The sequence below is a fragment of the Notamacropus eugenii genome, chromosome 5 (assembly GCF_028372415.1).
Source record: "Notamacropus eugenii isolate mMacEug1 chromosome 5, mMacEug1.pri_v2, whole genome shotgun sequence".
NCBI lineage: Eukaryota > Metazoa > Chordata > Mammalia > Diprotodontia > Macropodidae > Notamacropus > Notamacropus eugenii.
The window spans coordinates 458,091,170-458,118,518 of NC_092876.1; the positions used below are offsets into that span (position 1 = coordinate 458,091,170).

At 39.1% G+C, this 27,349-nt stretch overlaps 1 protein-coding gene across 14 annotated transcripts in view; it reads left to right on the top strand.

Moving 5' to 3' along the window:
* BCLAF3 (BCLAF1 and THRAP3 family member 3) overlaps nt 1–27,349 on the top strand; it is a 203,131-nt gene that overhangs the window by 23,652 nt on the left and 152,130 nt on the right. For 12 of the 14 annotated variants that reach the window (XR_011968266.1, XR_011968265.1, XR_011968262.1 and 9 more), the window contains 6 exons: nt 8,691–8,765; nt 11,138–11,701; nt 12,068–12,721; nt 21,341–21,459; nt 25,772–25,886; nt 26,866–26,929. Coding sequence is in view for 9 of the 14 variants with exons in the window: in XM_072615330.1 (XP_072471431.1) it covers nt 8,691–8,765; nt 11,138–11,701; nt 12,068–12,721; nt 21,341–21,459; nt 25,772–25,886; nt 26,866–26,929 (1,591 nt within the window). In the remaining 5 variants the exon portion in view is untranslated. The remainder of the gene's footprint in view (nt 1–8,690; nt 8,766–11,137; nt 11,702–12,067; nt 12,722–21,340; nt 21,460–25,771; nt 25,887–26,865; nt 26,930–27,349) is intronic. The other 2 variants (XR_011968263.1, XM_072615324.1) reach the window with 1 other exon arrangement.

Here is a 27,349-nt window from a genome sequence, read left to right on the forward strand (position 1 = left end):
TTGACCTTGTCCCTCCCCAAAAGTGTTTACTTCTAATTACTCCCTCCTCCCATTTGCCCTCCCTTCTATCACTCCCCACTCCCCTTGTCCCCTACTTTCCTGTGTGTAAGATAGATTTTCATACCAAATTGAATGAGCATGTTGTTCCCTCCTTACGCCAGATGTGATGAGTAAGCTTCACTTTTCCCTTTTCCTCCTCCATTGAAAAAGATTTTTCTTATCTCTTTTATGAGTGATAGTTTGCCCCATTCCATTTCTCCTTTTCTCCTCCCAATATATTCCTCTCTCATCCCTTAATTTTATTTGTTATAGATGTCATCCCTTCTGATTCAACTTGACCTGTGCTGTGTGTGTGTGTGTGTGTGTGTGTGTGTGTGTGTGTGTGTGTGTGTGTGTGTGTGTGTGTGTGTGTGTGTGTGTGTGTGTGTAATCCCTCCATTTACCCAAATACTGAGAAAAGTCTCAAGAGTTACAAATATTATCTTTCCATGTAGGAATGTAAACAGTTCAGCTTTAGCAAGTCCCATATGATTTCTCTTTCTTGTTTACCTTTTCATGCTTCTCTTGATTCTTGGGTTTGAAAGTCATATTTTCTATCCAGCTCTGGTCTTTTCATCAAGAATCCTTGAAAATTCTCTATATCATTGAATGACCATTTTTTCCCCTGAAGTATTATACTCAGTTTTACTGGGTAGGTGATTTTTGGTGTTAATCCCAGTTCCTTTGACTTCTGGAATATCCTGTTCCAACCCCTGTGATCCCTTAATGTAGAAGCTGCAAGATCCTGTGTTATCCTGATTGTATTTCCTCAATACTGAATTGTTTCTTTCTAGCTGCTTGCAGTGTTTTTTCCTTGACCTGGGAACTCTGGAATTTGGCTACAATATTCCTAGGAGTTTCTCTTTTTGGATCTCTTTCAGGAGGTGATCAGTGAATTCTTTCAATATTTATTTTGCCCTTTGGTTCTAGAATATCAGGGCAGTTTTTCTTGATAATTTCATGAAAGATGATGTCTAGGCTCTTTTTTTGATCATGGCTTTCAGGGAGTCCCATAATTTTTAAATTGTGTATCCTGGATTGTTTTCCAGGTCAGTTGTTTTTCCAATGAGATATTTCATATTATCTTCTTTTTTTTATTCTTTTGGTTTTGTTTTGTAATTTCTTGGTTTCTCATAAAGTCATTAGCTTCTGTCTGCTCCACTTTCATTTTTAAAGAAGTATTTTCTTCAGTGAGCTTTTGTACCTCCTTTTCTGTTTGTCTAATTCTGCTTTTTAAAGTCTTCTCCTCATTGACTTTTTGGACCTCTTTTTTCATTTGTTAGCCTATTTTTAAAGGTGTTATTTTCTTCCGCATTTTTTTGTCTCTTTGCAAACTGTTGGCTCGCTTTTCAAGCTCTTCCATGGCCTGAGTCCATGTCATATTTATTTTGGAGGTACTAGATGCAGAAGCCTTGACTTCCCCTCACAGTGTGCATTGTTCTTCCTCATCCGAAAGGATGGAAGGAGATACCTGTTCACCAAGAAAGTAACCTTCTGTGGTCTTATTTTTTTTTTCCCTTTTTTAGGCATTTTCCCAGCCAGTTACTTGACTTCTGAATCCTTTCTCAAGAGGAGGGTCCTGGTGCTCCTCCTCACCCCAGCACTGAGCTCAGGGCTGAGGTTCAGATCAGCTGCTCAGTTCCTTCAGGGACTTTAGGCGGAGTGCTTCACAAATGGACACTTCAGCTGCTAATACTACTGCTGCCGCCACCACCACTACTGCCACCGACTCCTGAGGCTAGTGCTAGCAGGGACCCTGCTCCCCTCTAGTCCATTGGGAAAGCCCTTTCACTGAACTTTGAAGCTGTCTTTGGTGTTTGTGGTTGCAGGATCTGAGATCCTCCACTGCTTCTGGAGATTGTGGCCCCGGAGACTTGTTCCAGTCCTGTTCCTCCTGTTGCCGTGGCCAAGGCTGGGCTCTGCTCTGTTCCATGTCCCGTGCGATAAGCTTTTCCTTTCACCCTTCCAGGTTACGCTTGGCTGGAAACTTCTTTCGCTCTGTTGTTCTGTGGCTTCTGCTGCACTAGAATTTGTTGAGAGTCATTTTTTACAGGTATTTTATGGGCTGTGGGGGAAGATCTTGGCTCTGCCCCTGTTATGCAGCGTTTTTGAGGTCTCCTTTAGCAAGCTGTTGACTCGCTTTTTGTGATTTTCTTGCATTGCTCTCATTTCTCAATTTTTCCTCCATCTCTCTTACTTGATTTTCAAAATTCTTTTTGCATTCTTGCATGCCCAGAGACCATTGCATATTTATTTTGGAGATTTTTGTTGTAGAAACCTTACCTTTTTTGTCTTCCTCTGATGGTATGCTTTGTTCCTCCTCACCCGAAAGGGTGGAAGAAAACACCTTTTCACCAAGAAATTGCCCTTCTCTTGTCTTTTTTTCCCCCTTTTTTGGGCATTTTCCTAGCCAGTTATTTGGCTTTTGAGTTCTTTGTCAAGTGGAGGGGTATATTCTGGGGACCTGTAAGTTATCAGTTCCTCCAAGGTGGCACAATCAAGGGAGAGGCATCTGCAGGTAGGATTCCCTCTCCACAACCACCACTGGCTTTACCAGGTCAGTGCTCCTCCTCTCCCCAGGATCACCACTCAGAGCTGAGACCCATATTGTTTCTGGATTCCCCAGGGTCTTTAGGCTGAGAGCTCCAAAAATGGACACTGCTGTCGCCCTGAGGCCAGGGCCAGACCCTGCTCCCTTCTCACTCAGGTGAAAGCTCTCTCAGTGACCTTTGAAGCTGTCTTTGGCATTTACGGGTTGAGAAATCTGAGAACCACAGCTGCTACCCGTGATTCTGCACCCCAAAACCTGCTCTAGTCCTGTCCATGCCACGCGGCCAAGGCTGGGCTGCACTCTGCTCTGAGCCCTGTGCAATAGACCTTTCCTGTTGGCCTTCCAGGCTGTCTTGGGCTGGAAATCTCTTTCATTGTGTTGTTTTTGTGGCTTCTGCTGCTCTAGAATTTGTTTAGAGTCATTTTTTACAGGTATTTTATAGACTATGGGGATAAAGCTAGAGCAGGTCAGTCCTTCTACTCCACCATCTTGGCTTCAGACCTGCATCCAATTGTTTTTCTGAGTGTTTGGGCTAATTTAGAGCTGCCCCAGCAGTGTACTGATGTATTTGTTTTCCCACAGCCCTCTGCAACATTCACTAGTTACATCTCTTGACATTTTTGGCGTTTTGCTGGGAGGTAAAACGTTAAGAGTTGTTTGACTTACATTTCTCTTAGTGATTGGGATTAGTCTTTAATTTGGTTGTAAATACTTTGCATTTCATTTGAGAACTTTTCATAGTTTTTGATTCTTTCATGTCTTGGGGAATGCCCTTTGGTCTTACCTATTTGTGCTAATTCCTTATGTGTCTTAATAGGAGATGTTCATCAGAGTTACTGGATTCAAAGAGTGTGTTTATTCCCCATAAACAGCAAATTCCCTTCTTGTCCTCGGTGCATTGATTTTTATTGTAAAATCTCTTCTAGTTTCATGGAGTCGAAATGATCTGTTTGATCTTTTATGTTATATTCTTGGCCTGTTTAGTTGGGAATCCTTCTGCAATTTTGGCATGCCCTTATATTTTTAAGGATGTAACTATGCTCAGGTCTTATATTCATTTGGAACTTATTATATGTTAATATTCTTGTTTAAATATTTATATAATATATATTGAATGCAAATTTTCCCAGTATTCTTTGTCTAAACGTCATCCTTCTAAAAAGCATATTTTCTGTTCTTAAATACCGAGTGCCATTTTATTTCTTTACATTTGTATTGCCAGCCCATTGTTGTTGTTCAGTCTTTTCATTCATGTCATATGACCACATTGACCCCATTTGGGGTTTTCTTGGCAAAGATACTAGTTAAGTGTCTTAGGCCAGTTTTAAACTCAGGAAGATGAGTCTTTCTGACTTCTGGCATTCTCAGCACATAGTCGATATCCTTGTGCTAGAAGATGACCAAAATGACATCACCATGGTAGACGTCTGTGTCTGACTGTGGTTGATCAGACCATTATGAGCTCTGTCGCCTCTGGAGATGTCTCTGAGCTACTGCAGTTCAGCTTTGATCATAGAGCACAGTGCCTTCTTTGATGTGGGCGCACCATGACAGACCTGTCCTGTGCCGCTGTCTCCCATATCTCACAACTGATTCCAGAGTTCTTCAGAGAGACCTTGAGAGTGTCCTTGTATTGCATCTTCTGACTTCCATGTCAAGATCTGCCTTGTAAGAGTTCTCCAGACATACCTTTGATATTTGAATAACGCAGCCAGCTCATTGAAGTTGCACTGTATGCAGGAGAATTGGAATCCTTGGGAGTCCAGCTTGAGAAAGGACCTCAGTGTGCTGTATCATATCTTGCCAGATGGTGTTCAGAATCTTCCTAAAATCATTAAAATGGAAGTGATTGAGTTTTTTTGGCATGGCACTGGTAGCATAGAACGTGAGGTCAGCACAAGGCTTGGTAGACCTTCAGTTTGGTAGGGCAGCTTATTAGTCTTACTTCTCATCATTCTTTTAGAACATTTCAAATATCGACCTAGCTAAGCACATCATAGATGCTTAATAAAAGCTTATTGAATCGCAGTGAGAGGAGAACATTAAGGAGCTTCACCAAAGATGATAAGGAACCATTACACTCATCAGGAGACATGAAAACTGGCTTATCTCCCACTATGGTTAAAAATTCTTTGCTTCTGTTCTACCATTTCTTCTTCAGGATTTAAGATTTATGTAAACATTTAGTGGTTTGGGATTTAAGATGTATGTATTTATTTTAGGATTGAAGAATACTAAACATTCTCTCATGGGTAGTACCACTTCTAGCTAGTATTAACATGGTAGTGTATGTAAAATGTAGATACACAGAATGGATCAGTTCTGTAATCAGTTGCTTCATCCAAGAATTTCTTGGAATTAAATCCATTGAGTACCTGCATAGACCTTGACCTAAAGGGCCCAAGGTCTTGCAGTGCATCCTGGGTCATCTCCAGTCCTCCTGAGGAATATCTGGTCACTGGATCCAGATGTCTGTGGAGGAGAAGTGAGGCTGGTGACCTGCACAGCCCTCCCTCCCTCAAAACCAAGTCATCACTTATCTGATGGCATGGTCTTCTTCAGCAATGAAGGACGAACACAACAGAAATACTTTATCCTTGTTTAATCCCTTATGATAATTTGCTTGGAGTTGTCTTTTTTAATGTTGCTTTTGACCTTTGTGTTTTATTTCAAAGGATTTCAAAGCAGCTCTGATCTTTTCATCATGCTTAGAAGTCCTCTGTTTCACTGAAGGGTCTTTTTTTTCCCCTGGAGGGTTATACTCAGTTTTGCTAGGTAAGGTTTTCTTGGTTACAAGCCTTCTATCTTTTGCTCTCTGTAATGTTTTCCTCTGCCTCCTTGTGGTGTAGTGGCCGCTAGATCTTAACTTGTGTTGTGTCTGGACCATATTGCATCTGGGATTTTTTATTTTGGGTTTTCTTTCAGGAGGTGACCAGTGGGTTCTTTCCGTTTTAATGTTGTTTCCTGGTTCTAAGAGATCTAGGTAATTTTATGGTTTCTTGAAATGCATCTATGCTCTTATTTTGGTCATGTCTTTTAGGTGTAGTCCAGTGACTCTCAAATTCCTTCTTGATTTCTTGGTCAGGTGTTTTTTTACATGAGATGTCTTACGCTTCTATTCTTTATAGATTTTGGACTTTATTTTAATATTTCTTGTTTCATAGAGTTACTTCTGTTTGGCTCATTCTGATTTTCAAAAAGTCTGTTGCTTGAGTAAGGCTTTGTCCCTCCCATGCCAGTCTTCATTCTCTTGTCACTTCTTTCTGTATAGCTCTCATTTATTTTTCGATTGTTTCCTCAGTGCTCTCATTTATAAAATCATTTTGGCTTGGTTTTTATACTCTTCCTCTCCTAGAGATTCTGTTTGAGCTTATGCCCAAATTAGTTTTTGTTTGTAGATATTTTGGAGACATTTTCTTCTTCTAAGTTAATTTCTTGGAGACCTATGTCACCATACTAGTTCTTTCTGGTGGATCTTTATTTTTTGCTTATTCTTCAGTCTTCCTTTGTGATAGGGCTAGTCACACATTTAGGCAGGCAGTGTCTGAGCCATTCTGGAGCTTGTTGTGTCACCTGTTGGGTTCTGCTGCAGCTTTCCCCAGGTCGGATTGAGGAATCTTCAAGATTTCAGAGCTTCACAGTCTGTTCCAGAAATCAGCTAAGTTTCTCTCTTGCTCTTGTGTCCTAGAAACACAACTGTGGGCTTGTTTCTGGTGGGAGCTCCATAGATTCCTGTTCAGCCTAGCTGCTGTTAGCCAGGTGGGAAGCTCTGTAGATTGAGAGTGACAGAAGTGTAGATTCCCTCTTGGTCTGGGGCTTTCTGCCCTGATTTTTCTGCTTTAAGAGTAGGTTTCTGCTTGGGGGCTGGTTCTGTGACCCTGCCCTTTTCACAGTGTCTGAGTCATGCAGCTGCTGCTGAACTTTACTACAGTCAGTAATATGATATCTGCTATTCTAAAAATCACTGCAGGACGCAAAATCACTTTATTAAAACTTCATGGCTTATGGGGAAAATGGGGTTAAGGGTGTAGCACTAAAAATATGTCAGTGATGCATCAAAAAAAGATGGGAAGCGTATTAAAACAGCACCGTTTAGGATTGTTAAATGTTTAAAAAACACATGAATTCTGCTATGGTTGGCTGTGTCTCCAGCCTAGGGTGGCTGTTTGACCTGTTCTCAGTTTGGGGCCAGAGGATAAAGCCATGGTGAGCAGCAACCCTAAGAAGGGGGGGAGCTTGTGGCAGAAGGTGGATATGTGGACTCTGAATGTGGGCCAGCCTGATTCCACAGCTTCTGCTGCACCAGAGGATAAACAGGGAATTTGTCACTTGACCTTGAAAAAGATCTGATGTTTAGTTGTGGAGGTAGGCATGGTAATGGTTGCTGCTTGTGACTTTTTTGTGAAGTGGTGTTACCCAGCTACTGAGATAGCTCTTGGGATGTTTGACATGTGAGCACACATGTGCATGCATATGTACTCAGTTTGGCTAGTGTAGTTTTTGTTTCTCCCTGATAAAATCGCAAATGAAGATGCAAAATTCATGTTTGACTTAAAATTTTCCCCAATATGTCAGTCATGTTGGAACAAATTTGCATGTAGCAGAACTGACTGTACTTTCTTCTTACTCATTACGTAGCCTGCATCTGGCCTGTTTTCCTTGCCCTGCATCACCACACCTTGTTGGTGTCCCTTCTGTAGCGTGTGTGGGATACATGATCTGGTAGTTGGGAGTGGTTGGTAATTGTCACTTGGCACCTCATCTTGCTCCCTACCCAGACCAGGTCCCTCTGCCAGATCGGAATCTTACCTGGCTGTATAGCTGTCATTGAAAGGCTCTGCGTAGTGCACTGCTCACTGGACCCCGTCCTTCATGTCCTCAGACCTCAGTGTCCATCTCTGTGTCAGTTCGGGCTTGAAGAGTAGCATGTTATGATTCTTTTCCCCTGAATTTCCTTATTGGGACTTGGTTTGGTGCTTTTTGGAGTCGTTGTGGGACTTTAGCTCTGCTACTCTCTCCTAGGTTGGTTTTGATTTCTCCTTTTTATAACTAGTACCAAATCTTTTTCATGATTTTTGCTTTGTAGCTTAGTTTGAGGTCTGGTATTGTAGAAGGGATTCCTTTTTGGGAGGTAGGGGAAGTAATGCTTTCTCACCTCTGGTTTTCTCTAAGTACTATAGTTAGTTATTTGCTTGTCTCATAGAGGTTGTTTTTCTTTAATCTAGCTTTTGAACTCTTCACAGGCAGTAGAAGAATGAATTCTGAGAATACTCTAGCTTATTAAATCGGAAATGCAACTCTTTTGGTAGGGAAAAATATCAGCTTTACCTTGGACAATGTTTTGGTTTACGGTGAAATGTGCAATTTTTTTAATAAGCATAATGATAAAAATTTTATACTCCTAATTTGAAGCACATTGGTGAAAAATTGTGGGGTTTTTTGTTTGAGTTTTTTGCATTTTGAAATGAATCAGTGTAGGAATAGGAAAGGAAGGCTTTGTGTATAGAAGCTGGAATCCTAATTTACCAGTTTTAGAACTTATTTTGTGTTTTAAATGGATTTTTTTTTCAGTAATCAAAACAATACACAGAGCATCATATTTTAATTCTATATTACTGATTAATGTTATTCATTTTCCACAGAAATCCCCATTCCCCCAAGAAAGTAAAAATGAGGAGAAAGAATTAACTATTGCTATTCATGTATAAATAGGACTAGATTAGGAATTCTTGACCTTGTTTGTGTCATGGACCCCTTTTGTAGCCATGTGTCACCTGTGGACTCCTTTTCAATAATATTTTTAAGTGCATAAAACAAAATAATGAAAGGAAATCAGTTATGCTGAACTAGAGTGAAAAGCACACAAAATCCCAGGGCAAGAACTTTTGGATTTGAAAGTCTCTTCTAACTTTGAAATTTTGTGATGCTGGATACTTAACACCTCTGTGTCCTTGGGGAAGTCTCTTATCTGGGGACTTTTATTTTCCTCATGTGCACAGAGAAGGCATTGGGCTAGAGGATCTGAGGAGTTATCGGCAGCTATCTTGTTTTTATCATATGCATTATTGTCTGTGGATCTTACCAATAATTTTCTTTGCAGTTTAAAAAGTGGATCATGGTACACATGTCAAAAGATGGCAAGATCACGGTCCAGATCACCTCGGTGGAAACAGAGGTAAATGTTTCCTTCTTTTTGAAATTCAGTGTTAGTATTGTTGTAGTTGAGATGCGTTATAGCTTGAGTAGGCTGGTACTGGTAAAAACCTGTTTGAATAAATGTACAGATTATTGTAATGGACTTTGCTAATAATAGTGAGTTACCTGTTTAATATCATTTCTGGCCTGTGGGAGATGAAATTTAGGTGTGATAGCCTTTTAGTATTGAATTAAGAAGTGAAAAGTGTCATGAACGTAGTGGGGGAAAGCGGGGGAAATGTGTGGTGTGTCTTATTGGCCTGTTTTGGTGAATGGTTTAAAATCCTGGAGTTTTTTAAAATCCTTTGCTTACTTTATTTACAAAACAGCAACATACCGATTGGGAATTTTGAAATGGTAAAGAGTGAAAGGGCACTGCATGTGGAACCAGAGGTCTAAATTCTGACTTTACCACCTTAATCACCATGTGAACTTGGACAGCTCACTCTTTTCAGTTCTGATTTCCATCTCTGGGGGGCTGGCTCCTTTAATGAGAGCAACAAGATGCAAACAAATACGTAGACCCAAGATTGATAATAGAGTATTAATCAGAGGCAATCTCAAAAGGAAGGCAATAGTATTGAGAGGTCCTGGGAATAGCCTCTTGTGGAAGGTGGGATTTGGGCTGAGACTTGAGGGAAACAGGAAGCAGATGAGGAGGAGAGCATTCTGTACATGGGACATGGTAAAAAGGCCCCAAAGCCTGGAGTGTCTTGTGAGAATTGCATCAGGAAGTGTTGCTGGATAGAAGGGGATGAAATTGGAAAGATAAGCCTGCTTCTGAAGGGCTTAAAAAGCGAAACATGATTTTATATTTGATTGTGGAGGTAATAAGGATGGAGTTTACTGAGGGGCCAAGGAATGACCTGTGCTTGAGAAGATCACCAGAAACATTGAAGTGAAAGGATTTTTGTAAACAGTATATGTAGAAATTTCATGACTAGGTCAAGAGAGCACCATTACTGTGAACTATCTGATGGGAAATAGTTAACTTTACTATACAGAATACTTCCTTTAAATAAGAGCCCTTTTTATACTTGAATGAATGTGGAAGGATCAAAAGGACAGAAGCTAAGAATTTTCATTTAATTAATAGCCACATCAGCCACTTTTCTCTGCATGACATGGAGTATGAACTGCTGATGTCAGATAAAACAGTTCTTGTTTTGTAGTTCAGGGAGCACCAGTAAAAGAAAGGATGCCCAGCAGTGTTAGAGCCATCGTCTTGTCCCACACCTTCATTGTGTAGTTTAGAAATCAGACTCGGTAATCTATTGGCTTTGCAGTAGGCACTATTGGGGTGAAAGCTGAAACATGAACCCAGTACTCTTTCCATTGTGCCCCTGCTGCCTTCTCGGGAAAAATTTGTAGTGCCTACTAAATATTAATAATTTTTTAAAACTTAATTTTTTTCATTTAACAGAAAATAAATTCCTGTCCCTAATGTGGGAGGGAGTGAATGGAGAGATGAAAAATCCTCTGTAACAAATACGCAGTCAAGAAAAACAGTTTTCTGCGTTAGCCATGTCCAAAAAAGAAATAAATGGATCCATCTTTGGAACAACGTACAGCTTACAAAATAGGAAGTATTCTGAGAAATGGTCCTGTCCAATCTTCCGCTCAGTGCGAGAATCCCTGCTTCATAGTTATTGGTATAGTTAGGCCATCCATTATTCAGCTCTTTTCTTACCCTGACCATGGAAATTTATGGATACCTTTTTCAAGTTGATTCTGTGAATACGCTCCCTTTGTTGGCTCTAATCTTGTTATCTTAAGTATTTTAAAATCAGTTTCACTTCCTATTTGATCCTAACATTCTCAGAGTATTCAGTAATTAGCACATTGGCAATAAGGACTAGCAGTTGAAGGCAGATATTTAAAAATAGAACATAAATTTATCAAAATAAAGTTTTGTGGTATAGAGTCATGAACATTTGAGAAAAAGGAAATAAGAGATACTTTATGGGAAGGCTTTGCCTTCATATAGAGGCTTCTTAAAAATCAGCACACAAAAAAACCCCTCACTTGTCTTTTTGACTGCACTGGTCTACTTAGAAGAGTGGCCTTATGTTGGGTATAACCTGAAGAAACACAAAAATATCTGTGTGTGTGTGTAGGAGTAGGAATGCTCAGTGTTTGCTTCTCTAAAATTTTGGCATAATTACCACTGGCAAAAGGTCCTTGTGTGTATATGTATATTTTTATGGAATTGGAGCAGGTATGAGATTGTCTACAGTAGTTTAAATTCACAGGGTTCATTTCAAATGGCATTTAAAAGAGTTAAAAACGTGAGACTTTGTTCTAATTCTCTTAAAATAGAATCATCTTTTTTGCTTTTGTTTATAAATACAGATCTTTATCACCAGAATTTAGGAATCCTGAACACTACAGACAGCGATATCCCCATGGCAGTTATGACTATGAATACAAGGGGTTCAGGAAGGATCCCAAAAGGACCATGCCTTGGAGAATGGACAGTGAGAAATATGAACAAAATGATGCCAGGATCTCCTCTCACAGAATTTATGAGCACAGATCACCATCCCCAAGCGTAAGGAGGAATTCTTTAGAAGATACTTACAGTTACAAGCCTCACCGGGGATATTCACCAGAAAGGGGTGATAGTAGTCGAAAATTTCATTATTTTTCCAAATACTCAGATGCACCACCCTACAAAGAACATGAATGGCATTATTCTTCACAAAAAATACAAGGAAGGTACGTGCCTGATGATATCCGATTCACTGGAATTGGAAAAGAAGTGAAGCCTTTTCATAGATCAGCAGACTCTTTTAAATTGGAAGGAAAGTGGCATGAGGATGAGCTGAGGTACCAGCGGATTCAGGAAGACCAGTGTGCTCTGTCACCTCGCAGAGGTCCCGGAGAGCTTGTGACAAGGAGCTCTTTGCAGAAGAGGTACAGGAAACGTGAAACCTGGGTAATGTAGTGTAAAGCTTCCAGCGAGAAGCAGCTTTTTACATGTAGTGGAAGAGAACCGCCTTGAAAGGCTTTTGTCTAGAACATTTTTTAGAATTGTCATTTTGTTATGGGCTTTTGGGAGTGCTGAAGTATTGATCTTTAAGGTAAATCATGTTGATGGCTAGAATACTTTTTAAAAAGGATGATTATTTTTCTTTATTTTGTGCCTCTCCGCACAGGCTTGTGGATTATAGGTTAACTTCTGCATTCTGCTTTTAAGGTCATTCTGTACAACATTCTGCACATATAAATTCTCACTTTCTTCTCTCTAGTGCAAGTTTAAACTGCTTTATGTCAACACAGGTATCCTGAGGATGGTGATTTCAGAGAATATGGACATACGTCAAAAAGAACTAAAGACGTGGAAAGATATGAAAACAGAGAGCCATCCAGGAATCCTAAATGGAAGCCAGAACACTCCTTCCCGTCTTACCAAGAGAAGAAAGGACAGAGGAGTTTTGAACCCCAAATCTATCGATCTGCAGAAAGGGAGTACCTGGAGGATACTTCGTTAGCAGAGGTATCCTATAGCTATCGGCACAGACATTATAAGCACTCAGATGAGGAACAGTCCTTTTCTAATGGAAGAACACAGAAGTATTCCAAGGATGAAGACAGAAAATACAGTTCTCCAAGGGGTTCTCTGAGTAGAGAGTTGGATTGTTTTAGCTCCAGAGTGAGAGAGACTGAGGAGGGGAACAGTGATCCTCTAACATACCCGAAGAAGGCCTGCGGTGCCTGTGCCAGTCCTTATAAAAACGACACTGACATGAGACTCTTTAACAGCAAACTGAAGGAAAGAGCAGAGAAAGAGATGGATTTGAAGAAAGAGCAGGATTCCTCCAGCAGCCAGCGTGGCGCACACAGACCTCCAGAGAGGAAGTCTTCGAGTGTCGGTCTGAAGAAGAAGGTGCTTACAGTTAAAGTGGACATGAAGAGGAAAACAGAGAAGTACAGGTATGGAAAACCCTGCTTTTCTCTGAGGTTTGCTGCTTGGTCTTTATGTTTGACCTACGAAAATCTAGAAACATATCAAAGTAGATGAAAGTCCTGTAATGGTGGTGGCTTGTCAGTGACAAGTAAATGTCAGTTTATAAAAACAGTGTGAATTTTGCTGATACCTCAACCCCTTGTATCCTTCCTTAGAGCCTTCTTAATTGCAGGTTAAAATGTTAAAGGAGTCACGAGATTCCTTTCTGTATTCGCATAAAAATAACAAACGTTTTATAATTATGTCAAGTATCTATGAAATTGATTTCTATCTGAGTTAGTGGAGTAGGGAGAGAGAAAGAGTTAAGTCGAGATTGTGGGTACTGGAGAGGCAGGTGACCTTTTGCTCAGAGAAGGGCAGAAGTTAGTTGAAAGGTGTTCTGGAGTGGGCCTGAAATTTTGTGCATCTTGAAAAAAGCTGGCATGATGGACTCTGCCCTTTTTACCCAGAAAGTGCCAAGGAATAGGTCTTTTGAGGGCTTAAGTGGGGCTAGATTGGCTTCCCTGTTGTCACCCCCCCCCCCCCAAAAAACTCAAAACAACAAGAACAACAACAACAAACGTTAAAACCAAAAAAAAATTCTCTCCACAAGTTATTCCTTTAGACTTCCGCTTACTCCTCTTTAGCCAGAAGGAACTAAATTAGGTTGACTTTCAGATCCAGCCTTAAGTCAGAAGAGATTTTAATGGAATTAAATATCAAGGCCTAACTGCTCAAAGAATGCCAACAAATTTTAGAAATGGATTTGGTCTTTGATTCGTTTGTGCTTTCTTGATCAATTAGATATAAAAGGTGTAAAATGATGATGTTAATTGGGATAACATGTAGACTCAATCACACATCAAGTGACTGACACAAGATTTTTGCAGTATTGGAAAATCAACTCTGAGAGTATTTATTACAGGCTTGAATTAGGGAAGGAAGGAACCCTCATTCTGTGAAGGGCTAAAATACAGAACACTGCTCTAAAATGCATCCAAGGGTAAGGGATAGTCCTGTTCACCTTTAAATGAATAAAAACCAATACAAAGGGGAGTGAGGGGAAGAGAAGAGGAGAGGAGAAAAATACTGTTTTATGCATCTTATTGGCAGCTTTGTTCTGTTATTTGTGAATTTGTCTTTTAAAAAACAGGGTATGGTTGAGTTTATTTTAAAGAATCCTTTTCCAGACAAATCTTTAATGGAGATGTCATTCATTTTTCAGGTTTCTAGATCTTATATCAGTTCTTCCCTTTTTCATTTGCCTATCCTTGAAACCCTCCCCTAATTTGCATGAATTGTCACATTCTTTTGTGTAATTAAATGTCAGTATGTAAAATATCTCCTGGCATTCTCTTGTGATTGAGAGATAGAAAAATGGCCAGCTATTAAAAGCATTTGAATTGATTTTTAACACCCTTAACATGAGTTCGTTTCTCCCTGTTTCCATTAAAAAATTTTTTCTTATAAAAAGGAAAATAATGAAAAGAAAAATTTCATACTATCCTTGTGCTTTATTGGAACGTGAATTCCCAACAGATACGGAATATACACATGTAGTAGTGGTGCCTAGCCTAATTCTTTTTGGTACTAACTAAATATCAGATGAACTTAAGTATAGTATTAATATTTTGTTTACTTATTATTCAGACTATTTTTTTATATCCTAGAAAGTACATGAGTGAAAAAATCTAATTTCAGTTAAGGGGTGGGGATGTAGAGTAGAGGTGGTCACTGGTAGGCTTATATTAGAACCAGTGCTTTTGACCGTATTTCAGTCTTTGAGACACTTGTTTCTCTTGGTTGAATACTAATTATGCAATCCTGAAATGAGCAATTTTTTGTTATTTTGTGTGAATGTTTATTTTGGATTTTCCTTTTAATTCTAGTAAGTATCTACATCTTCTAATTTAGAGTAGAGAGGATGCCAATCATAATGTATACTTCATTTAGTAAGAATAAGACACCCTCATACATGCTAAAACTCTCTAAAATATGATCTTGGAAAGGAAAAAAAACCTGCAGGTATGTACTTAAAAAGAATGCCATTTCTAGCTCATACTGTTTCTTGTTTTATAGAGGGCAACTTTGGGCAGTCTGTTCAGATGAGTTACAACCTCAACATTTAATGATCACCTACTGTGTTTCAGGCACTTTGCTAGGTGCTGGAAATGTAAATACAAAGGATGAAACCATCCTGCTCTCAAGGAGCTTACATTCAAATAGGGAACGACGGGTGTGTCACACACAGATACACCCCCCCATGTAAGAGAATAAATAGGAATAAACACAAGGCAGAGAGGAGAGCATTAGTTCTGATGGTCAGGAGACTTCCCATAGAAGGTGTGGCATGGGAGTGAAGGGAGATAGTCAGTGAAGCAGATCACTAGTCTTTACATGACCACAGAGGAAACCAGGAGGAGAAACAAAAGTGGGAGAGAAATCTCTGGGACGAGGGGATGTTGATGCACTCTGGGTGGGTTGGATGCCTCTTGGGTATTGTGTAGAGTAAAATGAGATAGTGGGAGGTAGGGATTGGGGTTAATTTGCTCCTCGGTGACCGGCAGTAGTGGGAGAAGCAGAGCAGAGAGAAGTATTGGAGAGTAGAAGGTGAACAGGAATGTGTACCAGTCTCCTAGGAGCTGTTGTTCCCTGGCTAAGAAAGGCTGTGGGCTTTTGGCCAGAGTAGATGAGCAGATCTCGGGTCCTCTTTGGGTCTGACAGAATCAAGTGAGAGATATACCACAGCGCCTCTTAGGCTGGCAAAGGGTGCTCCTCTGGCCTAGGCCGCCTCAACATAATGTTATTTGTTATGGATAATAAAAGCAGATGAAAATTGTATACAGGTCAGATTTCATTAGGGCTGTATTTTTGTTTACTAACTTACTTCCTCTAAGAGTTTTTATAAACATTAGATTAAAAAAGAGTAGGTTGTGCTGAAGGATAACCTTTATTTTGGAAGGGCTCCAGGTTGCTTTTACCGTGGCAGCCTCAATGTGTATTTTTCTTATATCTTATTTCTGAAAAAATAGATCATCGTCTAGCAAGAGTATTACATTTGTTTTTCTTATTCAAAATCTGATAGTCACAAGATTTCTAAAATAAGTTTATTTGAATTTCCTATTTTAAAAATGAATTTTTAATTGTTGAATGCAGTATTGGATCACAGTACTCTTTTCTTTTGAGAGTAGCAAAAGGTTTGGTTATTTTTAACAAATCATTAGGATAACCTTTGAATTTTTCACAGAACAGTTACTCTTGGGTTTTATGTGAATGGAGATTGAGGCAGTTTTTGGCTTCTTGACAAGGAGCTTGGCCTTTATAAGAAATGACTAAATTTTGTTTAAAACCCTATTTTGTATTGAAATGTTTCTAAAAGTTAAGATTGGTTGGTTTTTTTTTTTGACTTTGATATGGAGAACAAATTGTAAATTCACTAAAATAACTGTAGTTATGGTTGCTGAGAGACAATTAGATGCCTAATGGCTTGGTGGGAAAAGCTTGGCTTTTGAATTGTGGGATCATAGGTTTACAGTTGCAGGGACTAGCAAATCAACTAACAGGTATTTAACATTAATATTTGTTGAATTGATTAATTGTATTAGAGCTGTCCACAGTTGCTGTGGGTGATAGAGGTCTTTAAGACAAGGCAGAATAAACCATTTGTTTGATAGGAGGGGAGTTTTATGGAGGATTCTTAATTGAGTTATTATGGGTTCTGAGGTTCATTGATAATACTGGGTAAGGAAATCCACCCGGGCCAAAGAGATAGCTTTTATGGACTTGTTCAAGATCACAAAACTAGTAACTTCTAGAATTGGGATGGTAGCCAGATCTTCTGGCTTTAAATCCAGGGCTTAGGTTTGAAACTTGACTCTGTCAGTAATCAGTCATGTGACTTCAGACAAGTGACTTTGCCTTTCAGGATAAGGGGATTGTTTAGACTAGATTTTCAATGAACAAATATCTATTTTCTCACTTCTTCCCTCTGGGGAAAAACAAAACAAAAAACCCTTGAAACAAATATGTATCAAAAAAACAAACAAAAATTCCTGCGGTGGCCGTTTCCTAAAATCCTTGTGTGCCTGTACTCTCAGTCCATTTTCCGTCAGGAGGTGGGGGGTGGTATTCTTCCTCATTTCTCTGGAAGACTGGTTAGTTGTATTTATCAGAGTTCTGAAGTCTTTCAGAATGTCTTTAGAAAGTTGTTACTGAATAAATTAGTCTCCTAGTTCTGCTCATTTCACCGTGTTCATCTGACTTCATCCCAGTTCTTATCAGGCTTCTCTGAAACTGTCCCTTTCATGGACTAGATGATGTTTGTCCTTTGCAACTTTTATTTTCTATGAAAGTCATGACTAAATGTCTAATGGACAGAAAAAAAATTGCAGGCTGAGACTTAGATTGAATTAAGTGGAAAAATGAGAACTGCAGGTCTTCGTTTATGCTGATGTGTGATCTTTTTCTGTTTATCCACAAATCAGGAGAAGAAGCTGAGACTGAGAAATAAAGACCTTGATAAAAGGGAAGGGAACCTTTCTCTTGAAGTTAAGTTGCAAGTTATAAAACTTTAAAAGGGAAATAAATTCTGTATTAGAACTTTAGGAAAAAGGCTCCCTTTCCGTTTTCAGCTCCCTATTTCTCAACCCGTTTGTTTCTTTTCTTGCCTTAACAAAGCTAGATAAAGCTGTTTTGCAAAATAAAGTAAATCCTGTATTTGAAGAAATATTGTAGGAGTTTTTGATACTGAGCTGCACCCAAGCCTTAGTCCTGATCTTGACAGTAGTATTTTTTTTTTTTTGCAATATCAGTTTTTATTTGAGAACCATCAAATAATTTCTTTTTTGGGGGTTAGTGGGTATAAGCCTAGTGTCTGTGTTGTGAAATCTCTGCATTTATCAAATAATACGTAGTTCATCTTTAGTGCTTTTTTACCAGGCAAAAGGCAAATAAATATAACTGATGATTCATACCAGACAGAAAATAAGCTTGTTTGCCTAGAAATTTGAGTCCAGATTTTCAGAACGTTTCATGTAGTCCCCAATCAGACATTTTGCTTTACTCCATACTGATTCTTGCTGACCTGATATTATTAAATAACGACTTAAAACCTTGCCTGAATTTATACATTCAAATGATTGTCATCCTCTTCAAAGTACTCACATCAGCAACACTACTTTGAAATTTATTCTAGCAATGCTGTAACACATTTTTTGAATCCCTCTTTTGGAATTAGTTTTAGAGACTGTAGCACATTGGTGTGAATATCTTCTTTTGGGGTAAACTCTAGGCCTTTGGCTAATAATGAGGAAACTAGAGTAGGATTAAACAATGATTTTAAGACAATAAAGGATTAGTTACCCAACTAGGTGTTTGTATTTAATTTTTCACATTTTGTATTCTTTAATAGAGATGTAAAACACATTAAGTAGTAAAGCTTGTTTTCTTTTACTTAACTAACAACACCTTTGGTACCGCATTGAGATGAGGATGCCATCATCATGCAGATAACGTAACATCCCAAATTTCTTAGGACAGTTCCAGTTTTAAGAGAATATAATATGCTTTCCAATGAAGTTTTGCAAAAAAAAAAAAAAATGTTTGTTTCAGCCACATAGGTTTTTGATTCAGAAGATACGGTTGTCATGTGTAAAGAAGCTTCTACTTGACTGCTTATTTGGTGGTATCCTACCTTAAAACCACACACATAGGAAAACACAAGCAACTTCATGAATACTGTATGGTCACAATTTCCTTCTATTTTGGGGGGTGATTTCCCCAGACTTTTTTTTTTATTTTTGTAGATACCAATGAATAAATTATTACAGTTTGAAACTCAAGTCTGCGAGGTGATTGTAAACATCACTTAGTTACCAAGTAGAATTTTTACAGTTGTCATCAGCTATCAGGAAGAGTAAAGTTTCCATCTTGATAGCAACTGAGATGATTCACTTGTTGCTGTTTTTTAAATTAACTAATTTTTAGGTTGAGGAAAATTTTTGATCAGTAGATATTTTATAAAAATCTTGGAACTTCCAGAAACAATAGAATATTCTTGAAAATTTTCAGGAGTAAATTAAATTCTCATGGAATCTAACTTACATGGCTATAATTCCTCCAGTTCTGAAGAGGATTGTGCAGATTTTTTAAGAACTTTGTTAAAGAAATAACATGAGGAATGTCACTTTAAAAAAAAATGTGTGTAGTCACATATCTCCTGAAGTCATGGATTTCTCAAGCTCTGTATATCCAAAACAGACTTCTCTTTCCCCCTCATTCCATTCCTCTTCACAGTTTTCTTGGAGAGTACTTCCATCTGTGTAGCCACCAAGGTGTCTTCACTTGCTACCATTTCTTACATCATGTTAGTTGACAAGTCTTGTTGATTCTGCTTCAAGACATTTTGTACATCCGCTCCTTTCTCTTTTCTCTTCATTCGTACTCTGTGGTAGTGGAGGCTTACGTCTAGACTTTGCCTGGATTGTTGCAGTAGTCTTCCAATTGGCCTCCCTGCCTCTCATCTTTGCCCACTCTAAGCTGCCAAATTGAAATTCTTAAAGCCCAGGTGTGACTGGGTCATTCTCCTTAGGAAGAAGCTTCAGGTGTATCCTATTGCTTCTGGGATAAAATACAAATTGTTCTCTTTGGTATTCAAAGCCCTTCATAGTTTGGCTTTCCAGTACAATGATCTTAGCTTTCCTGACTGATTTCATATCACTCGACTCTGATGTACTCCCGGTAACTAGCCATTTTTGCCTGAATGCCATGCCCCACCCCTTGAGAGCTAACCTTCCTCATTTGATATTTGGAGGTTAAAGCTCAAGTGGTAGGTCCTCTTGTTAGCATTCTGCCTTCCTCCACTTGTTACTTCAGACTGACTTCTCTGTGTTTGGTATTTACTTAGAAGAGTACCTGTGTTTTATTCTCAGTACCTTGCTGGATAATTGGGCTGGAGCTGTTTTTTTTCTTTATGTCCCCAACATCTGGCCCATAATAGGCACTTTATAAAAGCCTACTGGGAAAAGAAAGCCTAGTGAATTAAATGGTTCGTTCTTTTCAAGATATAATACAGAGTGACTGAAATTGAGCCAGAATTTGAAACTCCAAACTAAAATTTGTAGTTGAATATCTTAATAACTTACTGTGATTTTTTATTTGGCAATAAAGCTTATTTAATGAGATGTCTCCTTATAAGTAGAAAGTATTGGCGATGTCTCCTTAAAGAAAGAATTCAAGTAAGATTTTCTTTTTTTTTTTTTTTTTAATTTTTTTATTTTTTTAATGTTTAACAATCACTGCCATACAATTGCGATTTTATCCCTCCCCACCCACCCCCCACTACCTCCCTCCCTCCCCACGACTGCATACAATTCTGTATAGATTCTACATATACTTTCCTATTGAGTATATTTTCACTATAGTCATGCTATGTAGTCAGACTAAGATAAATGAAAGAATCCGTATAACAAATCAGAACATGATACACAAACAGATACACATACACAAACATGATCTGCTACATTATGTGAGTGACTTCCATATTTCTCTCTCTGAGTGTGGAAGGCATTTTGCCTTGAGGTCCACCATTGGGATTTTTTTTTTTTTTCAGAAGTTCTTGTGTTATTACAAAAATCTAAGTCTACCAGAAAAAACTCTCACACACTGTGGTTGTTGCTGTGCATAAAGTTCTCCTGGTTCTGCTCCTTTCACTCAGCATCAGGTCATATAAGTCCTTCTAGGCCTCTCTGAAGTCTTCTTGTTCATCATTTCTTATGGCACAATAGTACTCCATTACATTCATATACCATAATTTATTCAGCCATTCCCCAATTGATGGACATCCCCTTGACTTCCAGTTTTTGGCAACTACATAGAGTGCTGCTATAAATATTTTTGTACATGTGGGAACCTTTCCCATTTTTATGATCTCTTGGGGATATAGACCTAGTAGCGATATTGCTGGGTCAAAGGGTATGCACATTTTTGTAGCCCTTTGGGCATAGTTCCAAATTGCTCTCCAGAATGGTTGGATGCGCTCACAGCTCCACCAACAATGAATTAGTGTTCCAACTCTCCCACATCCTCTCCAGCATTTATCATTTTCTTGTTCTGTCATGTTTGCCAATCTTATAGGTGTGATGTGGTACCTCAGAGTTGTTTTGATTTGCATCTCTCTAACCAATAGTGATTTAGAGCATTTTTTCATATGATTATAGATAGCTTTAATTTCTTCCTCTGAAAATTGCCTGTTCATATCCTTTGACCATTTATCAATTGGGGAATGACTTGTACGATTATACATTTGGGTCAGTTCTCTATATATTCTAGAAATGAGGCCTTTATCCCCGAGCTTAGCTGTATCAAGTAAGATTTTCTGTAGCCTGTTTCCCCTATTCTTCATCTTTACTTTATTACAGTGACCGATCTTTATTGTAAGGGAAGATCTTTTTGTTAGAACAGAAGCTTTTTGCTTAGTTTTTTACACAAGTTCTTTGATCAGAAAACTTAATTCAAATTTAGGTAAATATATATGCAAGTTATTGTAGGTCTGCTTTTAGCCTTTCCACCAAGAAACAGATGTCACTTGATTTGGTTTCTGTTGGCAGGAAAAAGGAAAACTTCCATCCAGTATTTGAACATCTTGACTCCACAGCACAAAATGTTGAAAACAAACCATCAGGAGAATTTACTCAGGAAATCATCACCATAATCCATCAAGTCAAAGGTTAGTGTGTGTTATGCTTTGTTGGCTTTATGCAGCCTGGCATGTTCACTCAAGCCAGTGAGTCTTCATATCGCTTACCATTGTTATATTCTCCGTTATTCTAACTGCATGAAAACCAAGTATGAGATAGAGACGGTAAGCAATTGCCGCATATCACAGAGCTCCCACAACGCACATTCTTGGAAAGTAACATTTTTAAAGACATGAATGTATTTAGTGTGTGCATGTAACTTTTTGTAGAGTGGCCTCACTTTTCTGGGGACCACCCAGCCAGTAACCTAGAATACAACTTAACCAGAAAGGAAGGAATAAAAAGCCTTTAACTGATGGAGATATTGCCAAATTCGTGTGCTTTAATTATATATTTTGTTCAAAGGGCAAGTTCCTCAGGTCCTCCTACAGAAACTGACTTTTCATGTTTTACGTATGATTTTAGCAAGACTGGTTATCTGATTTTCTGTCTCAAAGCAGATGAAAACTTGGAAATTTAGAATGGTTTGGGAGGGCAGGGATGATGGAGATGGGCACACAAAATAAGCAAGAATTAACAGCTGAGAGACATTCAGATAGTGATGGAAGATGGGGGAAATTGTAAAGATATAGAAGTCTGGCTCCAAGTATATGACAGTACAAAAAATACTTGTTATTTATAATCCTGTTCCCACTGGAAGTTGCTCTCTGTCCCAGGCTACGTGACTTTGATAGGCCCAGACTTGCATGAGACTCTTAGCCGTTCCAAGCCAAACAAGCGCTGCCTCTGCTGCACAGCATCCTCGCAGAGTGTAACCGTGGGCAGGAGCTCTCCTGTTGTTCTCACGTGTACCTGATGTGTAGAATACACTTTATAAGTACGTTTTTGTTGATAGTGAAGACAGCAGCTTTTGCATGTGTTGTTTCATCATCATAACCATGTGAGCTGGATAATACAGGTATTATTTTCATTTGATAACATCAAGTCGAAGCTGTTCATTCAGTGAACATTTAGTAAGTGCCTAGTTTGTTCAAGGCATGATGCTAGGGATTCAGACAAAATGAAAAAAAACAGCCCCTGTCCTCAAGGAGATTACCTTGATTCCTGGAAGGATACATTTATACAGGTAAGTAAATAAAATAGAATTTTAGAAAGGGAAGTTCACTAGCAGTTGGGAAATTAATATATAGTTTTCCCATGGAAGAGCTACCTGATATGAGGCCTTAAAGGAAGCTGAAAGAGTTAAGGTGTAGGAGGATTACATTTCAGGAAGAGAGAAGGTAAGATGCCAAATGTGAACAAGCAGCAGGTTGGCCGGAGCAATAGATAAGTATGTTAAGGAAGAGGGCATAGTAGATGAAAGGACTTGGAGTGCCAAGATGAGGAGTCAGTATTTAATCTCAGACAATAGAAAGGAGCTTTGTAGCAGCTGAATTAGAGAGGTGGGAAACTGGAAGCCAGAATAACAGTTAAGTTTGTAAGCTCTTCTGATAGTTGAGGTGAGAAGGTGTTGTATGAGAAATGGAGAGTGGGAGGCGGGTCTGAGCTGTTGCAGAGACAGAACTGAAAAGATGCAGCAGCTGGCGAAGGTTGGGGAGACAAGAATTTAAGATGATTCTGAGATTGCTAATGTAGACTGCAAGGATGATGGTGACCTCATCAAAATAAAGGAAGTTAGGGAGCAGTTGGGTTTGTGGCAGTAGATATTGAGGACTCTTGGGATGTGCTGAGTTAGAGATAGTTTTGGTGCATCCACATGGGAATCTATAGCACTCAGGACAGATTTGAGAGACATGGGAGGTGGTTGGTGTGATGATGCAGTAAAGACTGAACAAGTAGAACCAGGTGAGTAATATCACAGACACCAAAGGGAGTGAGTGTGTGGTAGCTCAGTGGGGTCGAGAATTGTCCAAGGCTATGTAGAGGTTGAGAAAGATAAAATTGATCAGTTTTATTAATTAGGTCTTTGATAATCCGGGAAAGAACGGTTTCAAATTCTGAGTTCAGAAGCCAGGTTAGAAGGGGTTGACAGAAGTGGGAGGTAAAGTCAAGGCAGTGAGTACAAATAGATGTAGATGGCTGTAGTTAATGAAAGATTTGCTTTTGGTCACACACAGTAAGGGTCAGAGGCAGGATCAATGATCATGGGATAATAGATATAGGGCTAGTAGGAAACTTAGAGGTTTTCCAGCCTCCCTCTCTTCATTTTATGGAAGAGGAAACTGAGGCCAAGGGCCATATCAGAGATGGGGTTTGAAGCCAAGTCTCTGACTGCAGCCAGTTTTCTTTATTGTATCGTGATGCCTTGGTAACCTAAGTCTCTCCTAATTCCAAGTCTTATCTTTTCAGTGATGGTCCTGAGTTACCAAAAATAGGTTAAATTATGTTAATTCTCTGTTAAAAAGAAGGGAAATGATGGGAGCATTGTGAAAGAGACTCAGGAAGACCTGGATGAATAAGTTATTGATTGATCCTTGTCTTACCCCTCGCATATTTCTGGGCAGAGCTGCTAAGAAGCATTGGTTGAGGGAGCTGTCTCACCCAGAATTTCCTATATTATTGAAATCACATGTCTTGGGACGAAAAATATCTTTAAAAAGAAAGGCGGAGAGATGTGTTGTTCATTTTGATCAGACTTCCATCAGTCATGCACACAAACTAATCTTAAACACTAGATGAGGCACATCAGTTGTAGCAAAAATTGTATTTTAGTTTGACTTTAAAAGAAAAATTATCAGGGGCAGCTGGGTGGCAGAGTGGATAGAACAGTAGCCTTGGAGTCAGGAGGACCAACCACCAACACTTGACACCTACTAGCTGTGTGACCCTGGGCAAGTCACTTAACCCTCATTGCCTCACCCCCCCCCCCCCCCCCCCAAATTAAATTGCACCCTAGTACCATTTTCTTTGGTTAAAAACCTGCACTGTGTCAATTGATGCAGCTTGGTTCTAAGAAGTTTTGTTAAACTGTAGTCTTTCTGGTGTTGTATTTCAGTTATTTGGAAAATTGATTAATTGCAACAAAGCTCATTCTCCACCAATTTTGCATAAATGAAAAAAGTAGTTGTTTCAGTTGATCTTTAAAAATAGAGTTAATCCTTTTTACCTGGTGTTGAGCCAGTACATAGTCTATGTGTTTGTGTTGTAAGATAAGAGTGATGGTTCAGACAGGCCTCTTGACTCACATTGATAGATAGTGACAGACAGGCTTCTTTACGTTGTCACCCCCCTCCCCAGACAGAATGTGGAGGTTAGATCTTGGGATGATAGTAGTGATGTTGGGGCAGTGGGCCCAGAGTTGAGAGTCTGAGGTATGGGAAAATTTGCTGAAGCAGCGTTAGGTTACTAGTGTTTAGGGAAGGTTTCTTTTCTCTTTAAGTTAAAGAGATAGGCTTTATTTTCAAGAGAAGTTCTTAGAAGACACAATAGCATTAGTACGTGAACTTCAATTATGTCTAAAATTGTAACAATTGTTCATTTAACTCGTTGTGGACTTTTTGCTCAGTCATTTTTCAGTTTGACTCTTTGTGGCCCCATTTGGGGCTTTCTTGGCAAAGTGGTTTGCCATTTCCTTCTCCAGCTCATTTTACAGGTGAGGAAACTGAGGCAAATGGAGTTAAGTGACTTGCCCGTGGTCGCCCAGCTAGTAAGTGTCCTGAGGGCAGACTTGAGCGCTCTCCACCTCACCGCCTAGCTCCCTAGCTCCCTTTGTTTTGGGCAACGTACACAAATGATCTTTGTCAATCTAAAGCTCCCTCTTATTCTGTAGATGTTATTTAAAATCTATATGCTGTACTAATTTATTTTAAGATATTGTTATTTGTATGCCTCATTTTTAGACATCCATTTGAAGATTTAATTTTGTCATTAGGATTTAAATTTTGGGAATAAATAAAAAGTTTCGTATAACAAAAGCTTCCTAAAGACAGAAAAGAGAGTTAGGTTTGTCTTTATCTCCTAGATTTGGATAGTCTTTATGCCAAAGGAAAGCAATCAGATTCTCTTGGGACAGCTAACTCTCTAGTCTTTGGTAGTCTTCAGGTGTACCATAGTAATCTCCATGTATCACAAAGCTGTGGGATGATGAGAAGGGCACAATTTATTTTGTTTGGATTGGAATTTAGGGAGCACATTGACGCTGCCAGTACGTTGCGAAGTGCTCATCAAGCAGTTAATGAAGCACTTCCTCTGTTCTAGACACGGATAGGTTTTAGATCTCGTAAGCTCAAGAAGAAGCAGACATTTCTTTGTTATTTTCAGAGCCCTGTTTTTGTGTGTTTGTATTTAATCTTTAAGTGCAGTCAGTTGTATAGTAAGATAAAACTACTTATCTTTTTCCAGCAAATTATTTTCCATCTTCTGATCTTACTCTACATGAACGTTTCTCAAAAATGCAAGATACACAAGTTCCTGATATAAATGAAATAAAAATGAATTCAGATCCAGAAATTCACAGGTAAATAACTTAATATTACTATTCCCATTTAACTCATGGGAATAAATGCCAAGAAAAAACCCCAGAGAAGGTGCTGCTGAGCATCCTCCCCCTGTTGTTGTTAACTCTGGGGCTTTGTACTTCGTTTACATTTCCTTTGACAGGAGGAGAATAGAGCTTCGTGTGCCTTCTTGTGTTTGGTTGTGAGAATTCGTCAGTGCTGGGCTTTGTCCCTGTCCCTGGCGGCACCAAAGGGCAGAGAGTACTGTAGACTTGTGGTCACCCCCATTGTTCTCGTGGCAAGCCCTTTGGCATTTATGCTTCATCTTGGCTCTGGCCTTCTCCTTCTCCTTTTGTTAGAAGGGTTCCAGCGCTGAAGAAGCAGGCAGACGGTATTCTTAGTTATCAGCTAGTTTGAAAGGGTGTACATTATACATCAATAATCTATACCTCAGGAATCTCAGAACTAATCTGTTCAGGTGGAATGGCTTTGTTTCTGAAACTTTTGACCTGGTATCAAAGAATTTTTCATTCCCTTTAGAAGGCCTTCTTTCTCTGTTTATTTCTCTGCATTATTTGCCCATTGAAGTCATTAGTGAGGAGTTCAGAATATAGTTGAAGACGTAGTGCTTTAGATAGGAATAGCAGCTGTACTGAAGGCAGACAAGTCTGTGTCTGCCAGCGCTTGCCAGATCAAATACTCAACGTGACCAAGTTACTTCAGGGTTGGAACGCTACTGGAATCACCGCAGAAGCTGAGATTTAAACTGTGAGGAGTTATTAGTATGGCTAGTGCATCGTTGCCTCACTGTACTGCTGTCCTGGAGCTCCCTGCCAAAGCACGGCCACGCCATGAGAACGTCTCATAGCAGAGTCCTTGTATGTACTTGGATGAGATCTGAAATAGACCAACTTTATTCTAAATTTGGTCGTGCAGTGTTAGAAAAACGTTTCATTGTGTGATTTATAGTTATTAATTATTGTCATATCTTTGTTTCAGAAGAATTGATATGTCTTTAGCAGAACTGCAGAATGAACGGACTGTGAAGTGTGAACCAGGACAGGTAGGTGGATATAATTCTTAATTAGGGAAAAATAATAGGATTTATTATTGATGTTGTTTGTCAGGAGATTTTTGAGAGCTCCATACTCACTTAATCTGACTGTGGGGATTATGTATAGGATTGACTTGTGGTTAAAAACTCAAAATGAGAAAAGTGTACATGTGTCTAGCCTCCCTCAAATACTTGTGAGTGTAAGTGTTTCAGATCTAGGAGATAAAGCCGTGTGGGTGATAGTCCCAGCAAATCACTTATACCCAGAACTGCAGGTTGGTTCTGCCTATCTTGAGGTGGTCAGACTAGGTAGGAAAACAGAAGGAGCTGGAACCACTTAAAAATGCCTCCTTCCCTTTCCCACCCCTCCTCCCTATTCCCACGTGTACTCCACAATCATGAATAGTCCAGATAAGGTTAACATAGGGT